The sequence below is a fragment of the Sus scrofa genome, chromosome 2, assembly GCF_054392235.1.
Source record: "Sus scrofa isolate SSC_HxYL_T2T_F1_AM1 chromosome 2, Sscrofa_HxYL_maternal_Yorkshire_Landrace_v2.0, whole genome shotgun sequence".
Classification (NCBI taxonomy): Eukaryota; Metazoa; Chordata; class Mammalia; order Artiodactyla; family Suidae; genus Sus; species Sus scrofa.
Window position 1 is genome coordinate 31870657 of NC_139384.1, and position 20933 is coordinate 31891589.

General features: G+C 45.6%; 1 protein-coding gene across 34 annotated transcripts in view; it reads left to right on the top strand.

Moving 5' to 3' along the window:
• LOC100737821 (uncharacterized) overlaps positions 1–20933 on the top strand; it is a 333963-nt gene that overhangs the window by 237319 nt on the left and 75711 nt on the right. For 11 of the 34 annotated variants that reach the window (XM_085011546.1, XM_085011544.1, XM_085011549.1 and 8 more), the window contains exon 4: positions 4944–5015. The exons of 18 other annotated variants lie outside the window; for them this stretch is intronic. In XM_085011546.1, the coding sequence (XP_084867672.1) occupies positions 4944–4957 (14 nt within the window). In that variant the 3' untranslated portion in view covers positions 4958–5015. Of the gene's footprint in view, positions 1–3414; positions 4782–4943; positions 6670–7577; positions 7652–8097; positions 8256–20933 lie in introns of those variants that run through there. 5 more of the 34 variants (XM_085011557.1, XM_085011564.1, XM_085011547.1 and 2 more) reach the window with 4 other exon arrangements.

Here is a 20933-nt window from a genome sequence, read left to right on the forward strand (position 1 = left end):
AGAAGCCCTTGAACTGAGCACATTTATCTTTAAGAAAGATGCATGACTTCAGGGATGCTGTGTCTGGTGGGACACTTGTGCATGGCGAGGCTGTCTGGGTGAGGAGCATGCAGGACCTAAATCCAGTCCTCGCCCTGCCTGCCAAGCCATGTGCTCTGCATGGTCTCTGTCCACTCAGATGAAGGGGCACTTTTTTCTTTACACAAAGGGGCTTCCTGCTTGCCAAGCTGTGTGCTGACAGGGCTGTGTCTGCCCAGAGAGGGCAACCTTTTCTAATCTGTGCAAAACACTTTTGAGCTGGCAGTGGCCCTGCACTACTTTGTTCCACGGTAAAACATTTCACTGGGGGCTGTGCTTTAACCAGTGCCTGGCACGTAGTAGGTGCTCAATAAATATGTATTCAATGAATGTTGGAGAGCTGAGAGAAGCTCCATCAAGGGCCGTTCCCAGGCTGCAGGTTGACATTTGGGGGCCCGGTGGTCCTCAGCAACACAGCTACAGGCATCACATTTCATGTTCTTTTCTCCTCATACTCGTGTCTAAATGGAAGGGAATGAGGAGCAAGATCAGGGCAGCCCCTCCTGCTTCTCAGTTCTTGAGAGGACCAGAAAGAAGCCAGCCTTAAAGGATTGCTTTAAGCCAATTGGACTTTGTACAGTTACCTCTTCAGCTTGCTTCACAACTCAGGTAACAGAGCCTTTGAAGGGTTAAAGCATACACTCTAGTTCACTGGGTGGCAGAGTGAGATTTCAAGGATTTGGGAGAGAGCGACACTGGGGTACTGTCCTCCAGAAATCCTGTATCCCTTGGAAACTGCTCAGTCATGGTGTTTGTGGTCACTTTTCAGCGTGTCTGTCATCAACACCCCCTCCTCCCCATCAACTCCCTGACCACCCCCACCCCCATCTTATGTCTGCTAGTCACAGATACCAGGACTGGAGTTCCCATCGTGTGCAGCGGAAATGAATCCAACTAGGAACCATGAGGTTGTGGGTTCGATCCCTGACCTCGCTCAGTGGGTTAAGGATCTGGTGTTGCTGTGAGCTGTGGTGTAGGCCAGCAGCTGTAGCTCCAATTAGACTCCTAGCCTGGGAACCTCCATATGCCGTGGATGGGGCCCTAAAAAACAAACAAACAAACAAATAGACAAAAATACCAGGACTCTGAGAGGGTGTACTCACTTCCCGGGGCTGCTGGAACAAATTGCCATAAACTTGGGGTCTCAAAACAACAGAAATGTCTTCTCACAGTTTTAAAGGCCAGAAGGCCAACATCGGTTTCACCGCACTGAAATTAAGGTGGAGGCAGGGCTGTACTCTCTCCAGAGGCTGTAGGGGAAAATCTGTTTCTTCTCTCTGCCAGTGCCGGGAACGACACTCTTCAGCTCATGGCTTTTTCCTCCACCTTCGAAGCCATCTGCACATCCCTCTCAGCTTCCATCATCACGTCACCTTCTATCCTTTAGGCGAGAGTATGATCTCTCTCCTCGTCTCTCTTATAAGGATACTTGTGACAGCCCTCAGGGCTCACAGAGATCACCCAGGATGATCACCTTATCTCAAAATCCCCAATCATATCTGCAACAGTTTTATCAGGTAAGGTAGCATTCACGGCCCTTAGGGGTTTGGACTTGATACTGTTGAGTGGCCATTATTCAGCCTACTGCAGAGGGTCAGTGACTTGCCCAAGGTCATGTGCAAATGTGGGGTTCAAACCCAAGCAAACTCTCTTCTGACCACGCCTAACCACCCCCCAGCTATCCTGCCGAAGGGCCAGCAGCCCAGACCCGTGTTTCCATCAGGGGAGGCCACGACTTGAGATCCAGACATGGCTATTCACACGAAGCCATTAAATGGCCTTTAGTATAGTTGGCAGTGACAGGGGAAGGAAGAGAGTTCTTCTTTTTATAAAAACAAATTTAACCTGCTCACCCTTCTTGGCAGCTAGGCCAGGTCTCTGCCATTTTGCAAAGTAATGATGAGAAAATATTTGTTTGTTTTGCTGTTTGTAACTCATCATTGAACCTGGGACCTATTAATAAATTTAAATTTGTGATTGAGGGATAGAGATGGGGAAGGAAGGAAGGCTCTTAAGGAGGATTAATGGTAAATACCCAGGAACTGTGTTTTCTTCTCGGCCACATCTCTACTCCTGGCTGAAGTCAGTGGAAGTCTGGTCTCATGGGGGCCTTAGGGCTGCTGAGTGCAGAGGCTGGACACAGGTGCCTACTGGTCTAGTCACTTCTTGGGCAGTCAGGAAACTCTCTTTTACCAGATACTTTTCTTGCCTTGCCCTGTACTTGAAAGCCAGAGAACAGAGTGAAAAGAATGAACAGACAGGGTGCGGTCTGAATGACATAAAGATTCCGGCTTTAGAAGAAGAGAGAACAGGCGTTCCCATCGTGACTCAGCGGTTAACAAATCTGACTAGCATCCATGAGGATACAGGTTCGATCCCTGGCCTCGCTCAGTGGGTTAAGGATCCGGCATTGCTGTGAGCTGCAGTATAGGTCGAAGAGTGGCTTGGATCCCAAGCTGCTGTGGCTGTGGTGTAGGACGGCAGCTGTGGCTCCAATTCGACCCTTAGCCTGGGAACCTCCATATGCCAAGAGTGCAGCCCTAAAAAAGCAAAAAAAAAAAAAAAAAAAAAGAAAGAAGAAGAGAGAACAGAACAATTCACACATAACATTTATTGCAAGTCTTCGCAAGCCAGACATGTATTAACCCCCCTTCACCCCGTTTCACAGCTGAAGGAATGAAGGCCTGGAAAGGTGAAGGAACTTGCCTAAAATAAAATCTCTAGTAAACAGTAAAGCAAGAACTTGAACCCAGGTCTGTCTGGCCCAAGGCCATGTCCTAGGTGATTGATTTCAGAAGGCCCTAATTCTCCCATTCTTGCCCCGCCTGCTCTTTAGTGTAGAGGGCAGGTGCCTAGGCTCTGGAGGCAGAGCACAGGAGTTCAAACCCTGGTTCTACCACCTCCAGGCTCTGTTACCTTAGCCAAGTAACCCAACTTCTCTGTGACTGTGTTTTCTCATGTAAGACATTGACATTTATAGCACCTACCTCTTAGAGTTCTTGTAAAAAATTTAATGGATTAATATAAGTAATATTTGTGGAACACTAACTGGCTCAGAATAAGTGAATTGTCATTATCGCTACATCAAATAACTTAGGCAAGAGAATCAATTTACCACTGGGACTTCACTAAAAGTCACTGACATCCAACTAGAATGAGATGGAATTACTAGGTAAGAGACAGTAAAATCTACCTCTTTACTGGTTAAAAAGTGTCCAGTGAAAAAAAGACAAAAATTCACAACCCCACCCCCCAAAGCCTGGAAGAATCGAATAAAACAGTAATTATAATAAAATGTGTGTCTGTTTTCCTTTATCTCCTTACCGATTTCAACAGAGTGAAACTTCTTGTTAAAAGCTCTGATGTGTTTTCCGGAAAGCAGGATCTCATCTCAAGCCATAGTCCACGGACCTGCCTGGGAAGAGTTTCCTGGATGATCAGCATGGCCATGTCACACCGTGAGGACTGCTGCTCCTTCACTCTATCACCCACTGCAATGTGACCCTGCCAACCAGGCTGCAGAGTCCATGCATCAAGTCTTTCCAAAAACTGTTTGTCAGGAGGCTGCTCTATGCGTGTACCAGCCTGGATGTGGTCAGGGAGGCAGAGGGTGTACAAGGCATTGCCCCCACCCTCCAAGAGCTGCCAGGTAACTTAGAGAGTCAAGTCACTGCACGGAAGTCAGATGACAACTTGAGCACCAAGTGGCAGCACAGGAATATAGACAGAGCATCGCTAAGGGTCACTGTTGGCTGCTGAGGGGGGAATGTGCCAGAGGAGGTGGGACCTGAGCTTGGAAGAATTGTCCACATCTGGATGAGGAAAGAGCTCAAAGGAAAGAGCATGCCATGAGAGGGGACGGGAAGCAGCAAAGGTGCCCAAGGTGGGAAATGCATGTGGAAGGAGCAGCTCCTGCTCTGGGCACTGGGTGGTGTCCCTTCCTTCAACCACTTGCTCCGTGTTTCCCATAGGAAGCCTCTGGTGGCCAGTCACAGACAAACCTCTCTCCTACTGATCTAAGTGTAAAGTTTGTAACTCAGGTGTTGGATGGTGGGCTCAGGTAGCTGGGCGTCTATCAGTACAATGTGATTCATGCCTGTAATTGGAGGAGGATGAAGCAGGCTAGAATGGCAGGAAAGTAAACGAAAAAGAAGATCAAGAACTTGGAGAAGAAAGGGCTTAAGAATGAACCGAGAACTTAAAATGGAAAACTTGTTAAAGTCCTGTTGTGATTTGGCTGGTTTTGCCTGGGCATCATCTGCCCTCTCATTTGACTGAAGAGCTAAAGAGCTTACCCCCATCGTTCACTCTCTTTGGGGTCTGCCTGTCTGCAGAGAAAGGTGTGTGTGCTTGGCTCTGTTCTTTGTAAACAAAGAGTGGGACGAAGCCTGTGGCTTTTCCAGCGATGCCTGTTTAGGGGACCATGTCTCCCTAGCTCTGAGGCTCAGTATTAGGGGGCCCGTGGTAATGGAGCTCACATGTGGCTGGTGAAGCGTGAGCGGAAGTGATGAGGTCACTCTGAGAGTCGGCATGGGGCTTGCCATACTCGCATTTTCCTCCCCGCCACCATAATGGGCAGTGCTCAGATAGAGTCTGTTCCAACTGCTGGGTTTCTGAGTGAAGATGATATGGATTGGACCTTCTGCCAGCCTACAGTGGATGTGTAATATGAACCAGAAATAAACCTTAGTTTTTATCAGCCACCAAGACTCCTGGGTTGTTTGTTACTGCAGCATAAGCTACCTGTCCTGACTAATACAAAGCCTATTGCTACTGCATGTCTAAGACACTTTTTCCAACAGCCCTATGAGTGATAGATTGACAGTGGCATCTCCATCTCCCTCCTCTTTTTCCCTTTTCTCCAGCTCTGATGGGATAGAAGCGATTATTTGGCCTCCCTTGTACCCTGACAAGAGTCCAAGTCTGCAGAACCTCAGGTAATAATGAATCTTGCACCTCAGTCTACAAAAAAGGAAGGATGGAAGCATCCGTAGAAAATGTATTGGTGAGCTCTGATGTTGTGAAGTGAGTGGAAGATTATTTGGATAAACGGATTAATCTGATTGAAATGGTTCCCAGAAGTAAATGTCAATGAACCAGACGTGGTAATTTCTTGCTCATGAAGTAGTGTTAGTATGCATGTGATTTGAAGTTTATGTTAAAACACAAGCACAAGATTGCCTCTTGGGCTGTGGGTGGTGTAAATGGGATGGGGCTACCATGAGTGGGAACTGTTCGTGTCAGATACGGTTAGCTCAAGCAGGATGATGGGCGAGACTGGAGGTTCCTGGAATATGGTTGTGAATCATAAACAATAAGCCAAGGCCAGAAATATATCTTTTGTATAGAAATTAACTTCGAGCTATCTGTAAACATCTGCTAAGCAAATTCCAAGTGTGCTGGAGGTTTTGCTTCGTTGCTTCAGAATAACAAGTGTTGCCTTCCGAGGGAACTACTGCCCTCTTAAAATGTGTGTGTGGGATCTTAGGAAATAGTTGCTCAGTCATGTATGTGCACGTTTCCCAAACTGGATTGCTGTTAAAATGCATGCTCAAAAAAGAGTTCTTTTCGATTAACAAACAAAAAATCAAGGAAATACTGAGTTACAGTTAAAGAAATTTATTTCTTTTCTCTTTTCTTTCTTTCTTTCTTTCTTTCTTTCTTTCTTTCTTTCTTTCTTTCTTTCTTTCTTTCTTCCTTCCTTCCTTCCTTCCTTCCTTCCTTCCTTCCTTCTTTCTTCCTTCCTTTCTTCTTTCCTCCCTTCCTCCCTTCCTCACTTCCTCCTTCCTTCCTTCTTTCCTTTCTTCCTTCTTTTTGTCTGCACCTAGAGCATGCAGAAGATCCCAGGCCAGGAATTGAGCCCACACCATAGCAGTGACCTGAGCCACAGCACTGACAACACCAGGTCTTTAACCTGCTGAGCCACCAGGAAACTCCTAAAGGAGTTTCTTTGCTGTAGAACTTCTCAGAGGCTTGAAAACATTAATGTTGATTGTGATGCTCTAGGAGTATGCAATGATCACAGCTTCCCAAACTTTCTGACCACAGGACTCATAGATATGTAGATAGATAAAGAGATGGACAAAGGGGTGGATTGATGAAAGGATGAAGGGATCAATATGGGTATAGATATATATTTAGCACTTCCCTGGACTATTTGTAAATAAAGACAAGTACTAAAGGAACCTATACGTATACCTTTGACTGGAAAACAGACCTCCCTTGATATGAACTCTTACTGTGCAAATAAAACAAGCAAATTAGATTAGGATGGTTTGGGGTGCAGCAAACAGGCTTCCCTTTAAAGAGGACTTAAATGATGGAGTTCTCATTGTGGCTCAGTGGTTAACAAATCCGACTAGGAACCATGAGTTTGCAGGTTTGATACCTGGCCTTACTTAGTGGGTTAACGATCCGGCGTTGCCATGAGCTGTGGTGTAGGTCACAGATGCGGCTCGGACCCCACGTTGCTGTGGCTGTGATGTAGGCCGGTGGCTACAGCTCCGATTGGACCCCTAGCCTGGGAACTTCCATATGCCATGGGTGCAGCCCTAGAAAAGGCAAAAAAATTAAAAATAAAAAATAAATAAAGAGGACTTCAATGATAAAAATATCTATTATGTCACATAAAAACCTAGAGGAAGGGTGATTTCTGGATTGGTTAATTTAGCAGCTCTGGAGTATTCTCGTGAACTCAGAGGTTTTGTTTCTTTCTGCTCTGCTCATCACAAAAGCAATGCCTCCCTCCCGATGGCAAGATGTTGCTGCAGTTTCCAGCACTGGGTGGATGCAGCTTCCCTCAGATCTGGTGGGAAGCACTTCCTCCCAGGTGGCTCCCGGTTTAGGAAAGACACCCTTTCCTAGTAGCCCCTGGCAAACTCTCCTTTAGATTTGCACACCTGTGCCCTGAATGTCGTGAGAGCTAGGAAGGGGACTCTTTGGCATTTTGAGTCTCCATTGTAGGAGATGCGTCCTACCAGCAAGAAGTGGGGTGGGGGTGGGGAGTCTCAGCAGATTTCATAGGCAGACAACCAGGAGTGTTTATCACACAATTGTGTGATCTAAGTGCTTTGTCTGGGTTCTTCAAAGAAAGAGCCTATGGTAATATTGCACACACACACATACATGAACACACACACACAGAGACACACATATACATTTAAAATGGAGGAGGAGTTCCTGATGTGGCTCAGCGGGTTAAGAACCTGACCTAGTGTCTGTGAGGATGCATGTTTGATCCCTGGCCTTGCACAATGGATTAAGCCTCCAGTGTTGCTGCAAGTTGCGGTGTAGCTCCCCGATGTGGCTTGGATCCTGCTTTGCTGTGGCTGTGGTGTAGGCTGACAGCTGCAGCTCTGATTCGATGCTTAGCTTCCATATGCTTCAGGTATGGCCCTAAAAAAATAATGCGGGAAATACTGAGTTGAATTTACAGAGGTTTGTGTTATATATATGCAACAAAGAGGTTTATTATAAGGAACTGGTTCACATGATTACAGAGGCCGAGACGTCTCAAGACCTGCAGTGGGAGACCCAGGAGAGCAGAGAGTACAATTCCAGTCTGAGTCCAAAGGTGGGGAAGGCTGATAATCACTTTTCCGTTCTGTTCAAGCCTTCGGTGGCTTGGCTGGGGCCGCCCACCTGGGGGAGGGCAATCTGCTTTCTCCTATCTACAGATTAGAATGCTCATTGCATCCAGAAACAACCTCACAGACACACCCAGAATAATGTTTAATCAAATATTTGGGCACCCCGTGGCCCAGTCAGGTTGACACATAAACCTAACCACCGCATTCAGGCAAGTTACCTCTTCAAACCTTAGTGACTTCATTAGTAAAAGGACTTGTCTGATTAGTGGTTGTGAGAATAAAATGCACTAACATGTTTAAAGTACTTAGCACAGTATCCTGTACCAGCACATAATTAGCTCTCAGCACAGATTTGTTTTTAAAGCACAAAATTGGACTTGTGAGAGTAATCACTGCAATTTCATTGACTCTTTCTCTCTTTTGCTGCCAGAGCCTCTGTCCCCTGTAAATGCTGAATCAAAGACTCCCAGGGGACATCACACATAGACTCAGAAATTAGTCTGTCTCCTGCAAGTTGCCACACAGCCATGGCATTTCTCTCCTACCCTGGCCCCTTGCAGATGTCAGGTGTCTTCCAAGTCACCTGAGGTAAGAATACTCAAATCTACCCTGAGGGTTTGTATGCCAATCCCCCGAGGCACCCTCGAGGATTCGAGAGCTGGGTTCTGAGCAGAAGTGGGCAAAAATTCCTCCAATCTTTCATGAAAACCACTCTACAGCTTCTTCTTCAGGCCTTCTCTCCACAACTCATTCATTTATTTAGCAAATACTTAATGAGCATTTGCTACATTCCAGCTGTGTGCTAGACAGTAGCTCACAGATGGTTGGCAATTGGGCTGAACTACAGGTGTCTATTGAGTTGGCATTGGAAGACCAGTCAGGCAGATTCTGCCTCTTCCCCAGACCCAGATGCCAAGAGGCCACAGTGCTTGCTCTCCTGTAGCCTTGGCAGCTAAAAGGGCTAAGGGGGAGGGTGGGTGCATAAGAATTATGAAGTGCTGACCTTTGAGAGTAAGAACCATTGCTTCTTAGTGTCCTGCTCTCTACACTGGATATTCTACTGGCTTCTGGCTAGTGTGCTATTTTGGATCAGAGGTGGATTAAAACAAATAGAGCTTCTTTCTCTTTTCTTCTTTTATCCGCCCTCTTCTGAGATTTTCTGTCCATGCCTGGGCATGAAAACACCAGAGGATGGGGAGCTGAATTTTCTTTCTCCTTCCATCCTAGCAAGACTGTACTTTAAAGGAAAAACAAGGTTCTAATATTGGTCAACCTTGCCAGTGATATCACAGCTTAAGTTGATTGGGTTCTAAATTCAGGAAGCATAGGAAAGATCATCTACCATCAGAATAACCCTTGAGAACTCTAAATCCCATAGGTATGATTTGTGGATCCCAAATTATAGCTTAATATGTCCAACACAGCAGTTTTTCTGTGAACATGGAAACATTGCTATTTCTGTACTTGAGCACCAGATGAGATATTCAGCTTGTGTTTAGGGATCATAATAAATGCAAATTTGCTGTGTTTTTTCTTTGTTTTATTTTAGCTAAGTGTGAACAGTTTGCATATATTTAAATAAGTGTTAGAATAATGTGAACTCACTATAGAGGACATCGCTGATGAATAATGTGCCAGCCATTTATATGTCATGGAACATTTAGGAAATATTTTGAAATCACTTCAATTTTTTCTCCAACTTTTTACTTTGAAAAATTTCAAACCTAGAAAAGAGTTTAAAAAATAATGTAATATAGCCAAGATATGGAAACAATCTAAATGTCTGTTGACAGATGATTGGATAAAGAAGATGTGGTATATATCTACAATGGAATATTACTCAGCCATAAAAAAGAATGAAGTAATGCCATTTGCCACAACATGGATGAACCTAGAGATTATCATACTAAGCAGAAAATAGAAATTATCTTACTCCATAAAATATCATAGTAATTATCATACTAAGCAAAATAAGTCAGAAAGAGGAAGACACATACCATACGATATCACTTATATGTGTAATCTAAAGTATGATGCAAGTGAATGTATCTATGAAACAGAAACAAACTCACAGACATAGAAGCAGACCTGTGGTTGCCCAGGGGAAGAGGGAGTGGAGGAGGGAAGGATTGGGAGTTTGGGATTAGCAGATGCATAGTGCTATATATATATATATGGATAGATGAAAAGGTCCTACTCTATGACACAGGGAACTATATTCACTATCCTATGATAAGTCATAATGGAAAAGAATATATATATTCAGTTATACGTATAGATACATATATCTATATATATTCAGTTATATGTGTGTATATCTGAATCACTTTGCTGTAAAGCAGAAATTAACACAACATTGTAAATCAACTATACTTCAATAAAATTATAAAATATATATGATGAATGATGATACTCTTATATCCTTCACTTAGATCCATCGATTGGCAATGTTTTACCATATTAATATTATTGCCCTAATACACACACACACATAGACACAGTGTACTCACTATAATAGGTTTTCACAAAGTGAATATACCCTGTAACAAGCACTAAAATGCAAAACAGAACATTGTCAAAACCTGGAAATCTTGCGAGTGCCCTTCCTGACATCACTCCCCCAGGGGAACCACAGTCCTGATTCAAATTACTTAAGTGGGTTTTGTGTCTGTCTTCCAAATTTATGTAAATAGAATCATACTTTTAGAAAAAAAATTCATGTTCGTTTATTGTGGGTTTTTGTTGTTGTTGTTGTTGTTGTTTTGACCGCACCCATAGCCTGTGGAAGCTCTTGGACCAGGGATCAAACTTGAGTCACAGCAGCCACTGCAGTTGGATCCTTAACCCACTGCACCACAAGAAAACTCCAGTGGAATCATACCTTATGTATACTTTGAGCCTGGCTTCTTTTGCTCAATATTTTGAGTTTCACCCAAGTTGTGTGCAGTATTCTATTCTGTTCAGCCCTGTCTTTGTGGTTGCTGCTGTTCAGGGCATTGACTTTTTTGAAGAGAGCCCTGTGAGCTGGACTTACCTGATCATTTCCTTTGGATTAGACTCAACATAAACATTTTGGCAAGAACACGACAAAGGTCAGATTGTGTACCTCCCATTGCCTCTCATGATTAGACACACATGTGCCATGTGTCCCTTGAACGCTGAGTGATGCTAAGCTCGATGGCATTGTTATTGGCTGTCTGGCAGATCCCTCCATTAGTGAAGATACCTTCCCTTATGTAATTAATGAGCAATCTTTGGGCAGATGCTCTGAGATCACATAAATATCCTGATGGCCAACTAACTTTGTACTCAATGGTTTTAGCATCTGTAGACGATCCTTGCTTGAATCTATTATTATTATTATTTTTGTCTTTTTGTCCTTTTAGGGCCACACCCGCAGCATATGGAGATTCCCAGGCCAGGGGTCTAATCAGAGCTGTAGCCTCCGGCCTACACCACAGCCACAGCAACGCAGGATCTGAGCCGCATCTATGACCCACACCACAGCTCATGGCAACGCCGGATCCTTAACCCACTGAGCAAGGCCAGAGATGGAACTGGCAACGTCATGGTTTCTAGCCGGATTTGTTTCTGATGCGCCACCATGGGAACTCCATGAATCTATTATTTCATTGAAGTTGAAATTCTTAGGAAATTCTCTTGTGAAACTAAAACTTGCTTAAGTATGTCCACTTTTCCTCTCTCCCAGCCCTGGCAAAGATACAAAAGGAACATGCAGGTTACTCTCCATTGTCCCCTGCATTCCACTTTCTGCCTTAACTGTCCTATTTTGTCACCCTGGGAGGCTGACCCTGAACCTTGCACCACTCAAATTCTCTTGCAATTGGTTTTCCAGTTGGGTGAGGCCCATGGGAGCACTTTACTGGCAAGACATCCAAGGGCAGGAGAAGAGAGAGGGTGGGTCACCCCATCACTCTGCCCCAGCCCTCACTGCTGGCAGTCGCTGCGTCCCTGACCACTTATGTTCCCACCTGATGACTTTCCAGGGTCTAGCTCTTCATGGTTCTGGCATCAGGGTATCAGCTTCCTCTTCTTCCTCCTCTTCCAATTGCTTCAGTATTTCTTGTGTGTGTATTGAACGCTGTCCACACCGCTGCAAAGAGTCCCTTTATTAAAAATCTCCTTGGGGGTTCCCGTCATGGCTCAGTGATTAACGAATCCAGCTAGGAACCATGAGGTTGTGGGTTCGATCCCTGGCCTTGCTCAGTGGGTTAAGGATCCAGCATTACCATGAGCTGTGGTGTAGGTTGCAGACACGGCTCGGATCCCGCGTTGCTGTGGCTCTGGCATAGGCCGGCGGCTGCGGCTCCGATTGGACCCCTAGCCGGGGAACCTCCATATACCGTGAGAGCGGCTCAAGAAATGGCAAAAAGACAAAACAAGCAAACAAACAAAAACAAAACAAAACAAAAATAAACATCTCCTTAATTAAACCATCTCAGAAATTCTGCTTCCTGTCAAGACTCTGACTGATTCAATGAATTTCACTCCAAGTCACCAGTTCTGATCTGAATGGTAGGGTTTTAATTTTGTTTCTGTCAACTGGTATCACTGACAAGTGTTCAGGGAGAAACAAGAAAAAAAAGAGTGCATCCTCCTGGCAGTGGAAGCTCTAGATCTTGGCTTCCCTGAGTCCAGATCCACCCTACTTTTCCCACAGTTTGAGCCCATGAACTAATGAAATCCACTGTTTTGCTCAAGCCAATTGAAATTGAGTATGTGTCCCTTGCATCCAAAGAGCCCTGAATATGCAGGGAAGAGTCAGCAGTTTGCACGTGCAAAGGGATGGGGGTTCTAGGGACGGGCTGGCAGGATTTGCTGGAAGGTGTAACACAGCTATAGCTCTTTGCTCTTAGCTGAACATTCTCTAGATGCTTACATAAAATATTGAATGACTTGCTGTCTTCCATCTCTCCTGTGTTCAGTTCCTTGAAAGCAACCTCTGCCTTGTTGTCCTGGGGCAGGTCTTCTGTGCATCATTCATTGGTCACAGGGAGGGCAGACTGCAGGGAAGCTACAAGAAGGGACAGTGCAGTGCCCAGGGCTGGTAGCAGAGGGCATCATGGTCACCCTGGGCCTGAAGGGGCAAAGAGAGGGGCATTATTAAGCCTGGAGACAAAGAGGACACTGTAGTCACTTGATGGGAGCCATGGCCTTTGGGTGAGGAACACAGCCAGCTCATGGCAGCTCTGTAGTGAGGAAAACAGAAGAATACACACTCCAGCCTGGCCCCCTCTCTCCCTCCTAGCTCCTGCCATTGGTCCCATTAGCCAGGCATAGCAGACTCCCCCAGTTTCTTCTTCCCAGCAGGGTGGAGAAGGGGGAATGGATGTGAAGGTATTCAGCACAGGGGCTCTGCTTTGTTCCTGGTCCAGAACGTGCCATCACAACCAAACACACCAAAGCCCCAGTGGACGCAAGATGCCTTAGCCTGGCATTTAAGAACCATCTTTGAGAGGAACTGAGTATTATGGTGAAGAGTGAAGTTTTTAATCCCAACTGCATCCCTGGACAATTAACCCAACCCACCTGGACCTCCTCTGTAGATGAGGATAGTAATGGCACCTCCCTTGCAGGTGTTTGAGGATTAATGGAGCTGGTACTGTAAAGTGCTTAGCACAGAGCTGGATACATAGTGAGAGTTTTGTCAAGGTTTACTCTTTTTTGCCATTTTAAAATATTCAAGTATACTTGATTTACAATATCGTGACAATTTCTGCTGTACAGTAGTGACCCAGTTGTACCTTATATATACATTCTTCTTCTCATATTATCTTCCATCATGTTCTATTCCAAGAGACTGGACATCGTTCCCTGTGCTATGCAGTAGGACCTCATTGCTTATCCATTGTAACTGTAAGCGTTTGCATCTAACAACCCCAAATTCCCAGTCTATCCCACTCCCTCTCCGAAAGATTCACTTTTGTTGTTGTTTTTTTTTTTTTTTTTTTTTTGTCTTTTTGCCATTTCTTGGGCTGCTCCCACGGCATATGGAAGTTCCCAGGCTAGGGGTCTAATCGGAGCCATAGGCACAGGCCTATGCCAGAGCCACAGCAACGCGGGATCTGAGCCGCATCTGCAACCTACACCACAACTCACGGCCACGCCGGATCATTAACCCACTGAGCAAGGGCAGGGACCGAACCCTCAACCTCATGGTTCCTAGTCGGATTTGTTAACCACTGCGCCACGACGGGAACTCCGAAAGATTCACTTTTATTTAATATTGTTATTACCGTTGCACTTGGTTCTGGAGAATCTCAAGATGGAGAGAATTTCCCCAGAACATACCTTGAGGTCGAAAGAACACTTGAGTTCCAATCCAGCCACCATACGCTCTTCTTCACCTTGACCTTCATTCTCCCGAGCCTCAGTTTCCTGGCTGTACTATGGAGCACAAATACCCACTTCACAGACTTAGAGGAAGACCAAAGAGAAGGAGATAAATGTACAAGCCAATGTTTTCTAAAGCGCACCCGCATTCTGCTAATGTAAGGAATTAGAATTATTAACCCAGCAAAGAGTGTTCTGTGGCAAGCGTTTTTCTGATGATCTTCCTTGCTGTTCCTGTTGATTCAGTGCATGTCAACAGATGACTCCATTTAAACCTAAATGTCCCTTGCCCAAGCTAATTGCTAATTTAGACTTAAACTGTGCCCAACTCACGATTAGAATTCAAACCTTGGAACTCCATTAGGGATGCATAATGCTACATTTTCCTTCCCTGAAATTAATCAGCTGCAAATGATTAAATTACTATATATAGTGTGAAACACAACAAAGCTGTAATTTTTATATAAATTCCAGAATGTTACATTATTTCCCTTCAGCACTGACATCGGAATAATTCCTCCACAATCATTGCTTTGTCTTCTGTAAAATAAAATTTAAAAAACCCATTGCTCTTCAAGCGTACCAGAGTCTGCGTTCAATATTTAATATGATTAATGTTTACTGTATTTGTTGTGGGGTTGTCTGCTAATTGTGGCGTTAAGCCGCACCCCCTTCATCATCTCTGGGGGCTGAGGGATGTTGGTTCAGAACCACTGTCGGAGAAAGTATCAATTAAAATTCAGCTTCGTCGAGCACATGAATCTTTTTTGTTGTTTGTTTGTGGTGCCTGGCATGTCTGGTGGCAACACGCTCCTTCTCTCTCGTCTCCTCGCTGCAGGAGCAGATAGAGATTCTAGGCAACTTTTCCATGAGGATGTGGCCTGGGGGGAAGCCTGGGGGGAAGCCAGTGGGACCGGGTATCTAGCGGCCATCCTAACAGTGTGCATCTCTGGAAAAGCCCTCCACCCTCCTGAAACGGGACAAGTGATTAAAGGCGGGTCTGGATGTAGGTGAGGCAAGCAAGGTGTCCAGGGGCTCAATCTAAGGAGGACAGGGTGCATACATGTCCCAGGAGCCACTTCAGACTGCTCGGGTTTTGTGCCCCAGCCACCTCCCACTTAAGGACCTGGCCTCCTTACATACCGCACCCCAGGCACCTCACTTGCCCTCGGATTAAGAGGACCTCACTGAGAGTCAGGAAACCTGAATGGCAACCCCTGTGCCCTGGCATCGCTGTGACAGACCTCAGATCAGTCTCTTAACCCCTCCGGGTCTTGGCTTCCTTGACTATAACATGTGGGTGATAATCCGTGCAGGAAAGATCTAGGACTAAGACAACGCTTTGTCCCCTAGAGGATGCCCTGCAGGAATGGGGTCATTGCTCGCCTTCCCACCGCAGTTGCTCCTCTGGTTCCCTCCTCAAAGCCCCTACAGCTTTTTGGGGGGAAGCCCCGGGCAAAGTCTTGAAAATGCTGTCCGCAGATGGCCTCATAAGCCCAGGGAAGGTGTTTCCCATGGTTGGGGGGCTTCACCCATCTGCTGGCCCTGAGGTCCCACTGCGCCTGGGGTCCCTGGTGGTGGTGGAGCCATCTCTGCTCTCCCACCCCTCCCTCATTTTCGTCAGTGCCAGGGTCTCTCAAAGAACATGTAGACAAACTGTCAGCTCTCTTGGTAGCCTTTTCCCTTCTGGAGCCCAAACATCGGCCCCAGAGGGCTGGCTTCCAGTCTTCCCTCTCACGCCTCCCCTGCCTCTTCCACGCCTCAGCTGAAACCTGCCCCCAGATGCATGATCACCCCTTTCCACTTAAAGCATGCACCCCCCACCCCCACTTACACCTGGCCTCACTGAGGACTGACTGGGTACTCTCTGTTTGGGGGGTATGCAGAGCCTACCAGGCTTCTCACCCCAAGAGCTCAGAGCCCACGATCTATTCCCTTGGGCCACCTGTGCCTCACCAGCCCACCTCACTGGCTCCTCTCTGTGTTAGTGGACTTTCCTTCCATCCTGACTGGGAATTAGCTTCCTCCTGGACTGTCAGCATTTAGAAGGTGCAGCTTCCAAATATTTTATCCTCCGTCACCGACAGAAGAATAGGAGCCAACCACGTGCCCTTTGATATCAAGCTGTCCTTCCCCAACTTCTGAGTCAGTTCATACCTTCTGCACTGATCTCTTTCTGCCAAAGAAGGCATATTTATTAACAGGCTGTCTAGTCTGGCCAGTAGACAAAGGGATGCTCAGAGGAGGGTGGGATGGAATATCACACCTTGACCTAGGACTGACACTCAGCCCGGGTGCACCTGCGGGTCCAGGCAGGCTATGAATATATGCAATACTTCTGTAGCAGTTGGTCACTAGCCACTGCCAAGTGCTCCTCTGCATCCGTGCTACCTAGCCCTGCCCCTAGTCCTCTGGATTTCCCCACAATCTAAGAGAAGGGACCTGCCCCCACCCCAGAGTGTCTCTAGGACTCTGCCCCAGCCCTGGGGTCGGGTTCTTTCCCATCAGCTGGTGCTCCTGCCATTAGTGAGTCTGAATCTCATCCTGACCTTCCCAGTTAACTAATCCCACAACTGTCCCCCAGATAGCCACTTCAGAACATGACAAGAAAAGCACTGAGTTCTACTTTGAAGCACACTAAACACCTTTTAAAAGTTATTTCACTGACAAGGAGTTCCCTGTTGGCCTAGCGGGTTAAGGATCTGGCATTGTCACTACAGAAGCTTGGGTCACTGCTATGGCAGGGGTTCCCTCCCTGGCCTGGGAGCTTCTGTATGCTGTGGGCTTGACAAAAAAAAATATTTCAGTGACAAAAAGTCTCTCCCTGGACTTAACTGCATCTGATGAAATTTGCCTTCAGTGAATGAACTCCAGTTTAACGATCTCAAGGTGCCCATTTATCCTCATGCTTTCAGGAAACAGTAACAGCTAAGACGTACTAAGCACCCCTCACTGCCAGGCACTGTGCTAAGTGCTCAAGTGCAGGACCTGTCCTGTGCAACACTGTGATGTTTAGGTATTACTATTATCATTTAACACATGGAGACTAAGATTCAAAGCGTTTAGGTAATTTGTGCAAAGTATCACACTAGAAAGTGGCAGGGCTGGGACTCAAACCCAGGCTGAGTGATTCCAAAGCTGTTCTACTTGCAGCTAAATTATTTGGTCTATAGTCTGATACATGTTAGTTTTCTTCTTCTTGTTATATCATCTTCACTATTCTAGTGGCCTTAGCCTCCGTGTGTATGGGAGAGAGAGAAAGAGAGGGAGAGAGAGAGGTAGGGGGAAGAGAGAGAGAGGGAGAGAGGGAGGGAGAGGGAGGGAGAGAAAATAGGAATAGACGTCTTGTCAGATGGGTGCCACATGGCGCCGGTGCTCTGTGAAGACATCTGGATCACAAAAGGGGTGAAGAGGAATAAGAATCAGCAAGTGAAAACTTCTGGGACCAGGCAGGAGGAGCCTGTGAGCCTCTCTCTGCCAAGATGACCTGAGCTGAGCTGGTCCTCTCCCTCCTTTCCTCCCTCTCTTCCTCTTTTTCTCCAAGTTAACGCCAAGAAGGGCATTGGAGGCTTGTTAAAGAGCTATGACACAGTAGCCAGGGCCCAGGTGGAATGGGGACCTTTTGGTGGACTCTGATGTTTTGCTTCTTTTTTTTAAACCCTGAATTCCCTTCAGGGTGTTTTTCCGGCGGCGGGGGGGGGGGGGGGGGACAAATAATTTAAGACTTAAGACAAAAGTCCAAAAGATGAAGTGGAGCTGGTTCCGCCGAGAGCTGCTCCTCCTCTAGACCAGACAAAGGCCGTGACCCACTCATTCCCCCGAGGTCCAGGCCTGGAGACACTCTGTCCCATTCAGCCCCTGGAGACTGGTTGGCCAGGCTGCCAAGCTCCCTGCCTTCCCACCCCCACCAATGACAGCAGTCCAAAATGGCCATCATCTGAGCACAAGATCTGCTGTTCATTAAAAAATCAACTTTCTTGTGGACAAGAAAATTACTTTAAAAAAAAAAACAAAAAAATTTTTGAGCTCAAAATCTCACTTATCCTTAGGGCTCAGGTGAGTTGCAAATCCAATCCAATCCAGAAACTCCCAATAAAAAGACTGATTTGAATTATGCCACAGGCCAAATTATGGGGAGGAAGTAAGTGGAAGGAGGGAGAGAAATAGCATCTTACTGCATTTCTAACTGTGTTGCCTCTCCTAGTGTGCGAAGAATGGAACCCTGGCCCAGGGATCTGAGTGCAGGCAGCCCCTGGGTCTGGGTGGTTTCTTCCAAGTGCTCCCTCCCCACCAGCAAAGCCTCTGAGGTTGTGTCAGCCTGGAGAGAAACTCTGCCAGAGGCTGACATCGCCATTGCGCCACCTGCTGGAAGTTTGGAAAAGGAATCTGAAACTCATGGTGTGGCTGTAACTGGTAACTTCATAGTCCTGACGATTATTTGTAATACTTCCCGTTTTATCTTATTACACAAGTTATTCAGGTTTATTGAAGACAATTTAGGAAGTTCATGCAATTAAAACAAAACATAAAATCACTCGCAATCCTGTTACCCGGAGACGACCACTGTTTATATTTTGTTGGCTTTCCTTCCATCCTTCCAGTCTTTTTTCTACTTAGATATATATTAAGTTCATACATGCTATTAGTCTCATTCAATAAACATTATTTTGTAGCCTAATTTTCAGGCTTAACAATATGCCTTAAATATTTTTTCATGTCCTTAATTATAATTTGCAATATGATATTGCTTAGCAGTTTTTTTATATCCCTATGTGATAATTCTAGGTTTTCTTCCTGTATATTAATTACAGTGTTGTCTAGTTTGAGTTTTTACTAAATCTCATTTCCCCCTCCCATTTCCCCCTCTTTTTCTCCCTTCTTTCTTTCCTTTCTCTTTCTTTCTCCTTCGTTCCTTCTTTCCTTCCTTCCAGCTTTTCGTCTTTACTTATTTTTTTATTTTTCCCTCCAGTAGAAAAGGTCTACAGCAGATGTTGTGAGGGGTAATTTCTTGTGGGATCTCTGGCCTCCCTCCCCCCATTCATTTAAGGGGCTCCAAAGACTGCCTGCTGAGGCTTGGTGGCTGTCCCTGCTTTGGAAAACAAGACAAACCCTGAATTGAGGTGGGCAACAAAGATAGGATGCCAGCCTAGTGCCTCCTTCAGTGTCTGATAAAAAAAAAAAAATTAACAATTACTGATCATTTACTCCATGTCTGCCAGGCTCCATCCTCAGAACATTATATGAATTATCACCAGTAGGCATCATAAAACCCTTATGAGATACTCTCCCTTCCTTCTTCCATCCACTGGACAGCTGAGGACGCCAATCTTGAGAAAAGCAAATACAATGGCCCAGGGTCACCAGCCATTAGTCCCAAACCTCAGTGTGCAGTGATCACCTATTTAAAGGAAACAAAACAAACAAAAAAGATTTCCAGAAGTTCCCTGGTGGCTTATCAGGTTAAGGATCTGGTGTTGTCATTGCTGTACAGGTCCCCTGCTGTGGCATGGGTTTGATCCTTGGCCTGGGAACTTCCGCATGCTGCACGTTTGTCCAAAAAAGAAAAAATAGAAAAAGAAAAAAAATTTGAATCCAAAAAGATTTCCAAATTCTCTTTAAAAATGCGTAACATCTGGCAATGTGGCTTTGCGTTTCCCCATGGCAATGATCAGCTCAAGCAGATCGTGGTGCCCATATCAGACTAGCATGGGCTGTCCAGTTGGACCGTGTCCACCTTTCTTTATTCTCCTGCAACAGAGGAGCAATGTCTACTGCCAACCACACTGTGGGGCGAGCTGGCTTCATCTAACAGAACAAGGGAACTTAACAAAAAGACAAACCATAAGCTCAGGGTTTTACAATTCCTGGCTCTCTCTGTCTGAGAAGCAGGGTATATCTATGGCTTCTCTGAAACAGCCTCTTCTCTTTCCTACCCATGAGTATGGGGCTGGATTCTGAGGGTGCTAGACCAGGAAAGGAGGAATGTAATTACAGCTCAGAGTGAAGTAGCTGCTATTTCCAGAGCCACTGGAATACGTGTACCCCATGGGCAATTGCGAGTGGCTGCCTTAGCTTGGTTGGCTGACTGAAATCAGCTATCAATAGTGACCCGTGCTAAAGGGAGTTGAAATAAAATAGAATAGGCATAGGCAAACTTTTTCTATAAAGGGACAGGCAAGTAAAAGTTTTAGACCTTGCCAACCATATGACTGCTGTTGTAATTACTCAACTCTGCTCTTGCAGCGCTAGGGCATAAACAACATGTAAACGAATAGGCATTGGCTTGTTCCAATAAAACTTTATTTACAAAAACAAATGGTGGCTTTCTTTACCAAAGCAGGCGGTAATTTGCTGACCCCAACAGAGAAGAAGGGATATAAAGACTTAGGAACAGGAGTGTTGGAGTGGGTTTATCCTGTGCGAGTCATGCACTAAGTTTAACTAGGTGAATTCTATTTTCCAGAGTACAGTCGATTTTCTTCAACTGACCCTTCCCCCATGTATCATTTCTTTGGTTTCAGTGACTTTTGAAAATGGTCAAAATAACACTTCTCCCTGGAAATGATTTGGGATTGAGGATGGGAGTGCAGATTTGGATTATCTGACCTGAGTTATTTTCTAAGCTGGGGTCAGTGATTGGATTCAAGAAAGATCCAAATCCTCCCCAGGACACCACAAGTTATTACGCTGATTGAGTCAGTTGAGGCAGAGTCACCCCGCAAAAGGATTATACCTATGGGGTACCACTGTCCTCCAGATACTTCCTGCAAGGTCCTGGCTGAACAACATCATTTTAACACGCAAATGTCCAGGCATTAAGTCAGGTGAGAGGGAAGTGACTTAAAAATACAGAAGCCTGAGAAGCTTGGCATCTCTTGTGAGTCTGGAGACTCCAGATTTGGGGGTTAGGCT